The sequence below is a fragment of the Sinocyclocheilus rhinocerous genome, unplaced genomic scaffold (assembly GCF_001515625.1).
Source record: "Sinocyclocheilus rhinocerous isolate Xijiao unplaced genomic scaffold, SAMN03320098_v1.1 scaffold3874, whole genome shotgun sequence".
NCBI lineage: Eukaryota > Metazoa > Chordata > Actinopteri > Cypriniformes > Cyprinidae > Sinocyclocheilus > Sinocyclocheilus rhinocerous.
The window spans coordinates 143,852-147,294 of NW_015623683.1; the positions used below are offsets into that span (position 1 = coordinate 143,852).

Here is a 3,443-nt window from a genome sequence, read left to right on the forward strand (position 1 = left end):
CTCTCACACACACACACACACACACTCTCACACTCACACACACACACACACTCACACACACACACACACACACAAACACACACTCATACACTCACTCACACTAACACACACACTCATACACTCACTCACACTAACACACACACTCATACACTCACTCACACTCTGCTCGCATAAAAGCTGACACCACAATGGGGACGCATAACACTGTAACCACTGTAAAACAAGTAAAAAGTAGACAAAAAAATCAACTAACTTGAGACAACATGTGACCTCTTGCCCGTAAAAACCTAAGATACAGGCAGCACGTGGATGGAGTTTATCTGAAGGCTGTCCGTGATGTATGGAGAGCTGAAACACCTGACAGTCTCTGTTAATGCAAAAACAATCTACTGTAGCCTACAGCACCCATTCTATTATACAAACTTACACACACACACACACACACACTCACACAGACACAAACAGACACACACACAAAGACACACACAGACAGACACACAGACAGACAGACACACAGAGACATAAGCGTTTTGAAAAGTGGGGACATGGGGTAATGTCCTGAAAAGTCACCTTCTCCTTGTAATACCTATGTTATACCTTTGTCATTATACAAATGTATGTCCTCATTTGTCACAAAAACGCGCACACACACACACTCTCTCACACACACACACACACACACACAGCTCGTTACCCATTATCCACCGCCGCCTCCCTGAGTGCCTCGCGCGCCGCCTGCGTGGCCTTCCTCCAGCCGGAGATGATGATCTGAGGATGGATCTTCTTAGCTATCAGCAGCTCTGCTTCCTGCGGCACAAGCGTCACACATTAGACACGGCTCACGACTCACTCAAGACGCTGTGAGGTGGAAGAGCTCGTACCCGCAGCAGCTCCGCCGCCAGCACCGTCACAGACGTCGTCCCGTCGCCCACCTCGTCATCCTGCACCTTAGACATGTCTGCAGACAAGAGAGGCTCGTGAAGGACTCGCACTCTTAAACAAGTCTCTTCTGCTCGCTGGAAATACTGGTAAAACGCTGACATATTATTGCAATGTAAAACAGCCGTTTTCTATGTGAATACATGTTAGAATGTATTATAAACCGGATAGTTCCGGTCCTTGATTCTGATTGGCTGAGCCGCGTTCGAAGGCCGCTTAGCTGTTATAAATTCACTGTAAACCACGGCTTCTTGAGGCTTTTTGCTTTAATGTATTTCTGTGATGCGCAGCTGTATTTTCAGCATCATTACTCCAGACTTCAGTGTCACATGATCTTCAGAAATCATTCTAATATGCTGATTTGCTGCTTGAGAAAACAGTTGCGCTGCCCAATATTTGTGTGGAAACTGTGACGCATCTGCATTCACAAGAAACGACTGCTTTCCCTCCTGGAGGAAGCATGAAGCGTATTATGATGCGTCTGTCTGAACTGACCCACGAGCACTTTGGCGGCGGGGTTGTCGACGCCGATGGCCTTCAGGATGGTGGCTCCGTCGTTGGTGACGGTCACGCTGCTGTCCCGGCCGCCGCCCAGCAGGATCTTGTCCTGTGAGGTCAGAGGTCAGAGGTCAGGGTCAGGGTCACGGTGATGAGCGTATGTGCGTGCGAGTGAGTCGTACCATGCCCTTGGGCCCCAGGGTGCTCTTCACCAGATCCCCGATGGCGATGGCTCCGATGAAGGACGACTGGGACACACAGAGACAGACTCTCCGTCAGACGGAGGAGGTTATGAATGCTCAGGTGTACGAGCGAGCGAGCGCTCGAGTCACTCACCAGACGCGCCGTCTCCGCCTTCTCCTCGTCCGCTCCGTGTCTGAAGATGCTCATGGGGGTCATCGATAGAGACGCCTGCGGCAGCAACACAGACCACAACCAGCTCACACACTCATGCGAAGGACGACACGCCTTCCTTACAAGCTATTACTGCTACTCCAATTCATATATATATATATATATATAAATATTACAAATATATATATATATTTATTAGCTAGTAATGTTGTTTTGCATGACCTATTCTATTAAACATGCATCGTTTAAGTGATATGAATACATATGAAATTATGGTCCGCCCCTCAAGAAACACTACAGAACGTCCATAATAAAAATAATTGATATTTCTGGAAATTGTATTACGAAGCAACGAATCAATAGCTGATTTGGCATTTATTTATTGATATGATTAAATTGTTCACCTCTTGAGAAATTTACGAGAAAGCTTTCTAGAGACGCTGTTTGGTTGAGATTTTATAAAATAGTAGCTATTATTATTATATAACATTGATATTATCATCAAACTAACACTAGACATTTTCATATTACATTCATAATAGCTTCATTTGACGTTATACTTTGAATAAACCTGCAATAAGCGATTATTATAATTGTTAATATTATTATAATTATACTAATAAAACACCACATTTCGATTATATTAACATCACTTAATATCCAGACCACATTAACGATATTCGAATCATTATTTTTTCTAAGATGTATTTCTGGCCTTTATTAGGACAGCGTAGAGCTGACAGGAAGTGACGTGGGCGGGATCAGGAAAGGTTCGAACTCGGGACAATATTACTATCATTTGAATAATTAGCCGCCTAAAAACGATTTTATTTTTTAAACTGATATTAAACATGGTACTACCATCGCCTGCATAATTCTCCGTGTAATAATAATAGTAGTATCGCGATGATTGATCACTGAATTTATAATGAGTATGCAAATGAGGGGCAGTGACTCCGCCCTCCTCAGAACACACTAGAAGCTTCCTCACGAACCGCTTTACTGATGCTGCGTCACAGAAACTCATATGTATGCTTCAAACACGTTTATATCCCGCGGAGACATCAACTCAAACACACATTATATATAATCACATCTATATCACACATCTGATGAAGCGGCCGACACTCATTGTTCACACGCGCAGCGCACAACGCCTCGTCCCGCCCGAATACAGCGCGAATATCGCGGCACAATCACACACAGAGACACACGCCGCTCGCTCAGTTCAGTCTCATTAAACTATGATTTCAACACTTCACCGCTCACCATGATGACTGTAGGATGTGCTGAAGAGATGCGCACGTTACCGGAAGAGGAAGAGCACGACAGATCAACGGCTTCCGGCGCGAACTCGCTTCAACTTAAGAGTCTCTGCAGCGCGCCTCGTGATAAAAACGGATTTTAAATCAAAGTGAATTAATAGTACATGATTAGTTTTCAGTTAGTTATTAATAACCGAATAAACATACTCTCGTGATATTAGTTTGCTAACACAAAAGCAGCACACTTTGGCGTCCCGTGACTTTTATCTGCGCTTCAGACGCACCAACGCCGTCTTTTTTGATGTAGCAACCAAATATTTGTTTGAAAAACTATTATCTAACATACACGTTAACCTAACTGATAAAGTAGCTAGTTCAGTAAGCTAG

The 3,443-nt window shown here is 44.1% G+C and overlaps 1 protein-coding gene across 1 annotated transcript in view; it reads right to left on the reverse strand.

Annotated features, from left to right (window-relative positions):
• LOC107728312 (T-complex protein 1 subunit beta) overlaps positions 1–3,153 on the reverse strand; it is a 7,271-nt gene extending 4,118 nt beyond the window's left edge. The window contains exons 1-6 of the mRNA XM_016538478.1: positions 3,061–3,153; positions 1,774–1,848; positions 1,620–1,685; positions 1,435–1,546; positions 882–958; positions 695–807 (exon numbers count right to left, since the gene is read on the reverse strand). Of these exons, the coding sequence (XP_016393964.1) occupies positions 695–807; positions 882–958; positions 1,435–1,546; positions 1,620–1,685; positions 1,774–1,848; positions 3,061–3,063 (446 nt within the window). The 5' untranslated portion in view covers positions 3,064–3,153. The remainder of the gene's footprint in view (positions 1–694; positions 808–881; positions 959–1,434; positions 1,547–1,619; positions 1,686–1,773; positions 1,849–3,060) is intronic.
• Between the last annotated feature and the right edge of the window lie 290 nt (positions 3,154–3,443).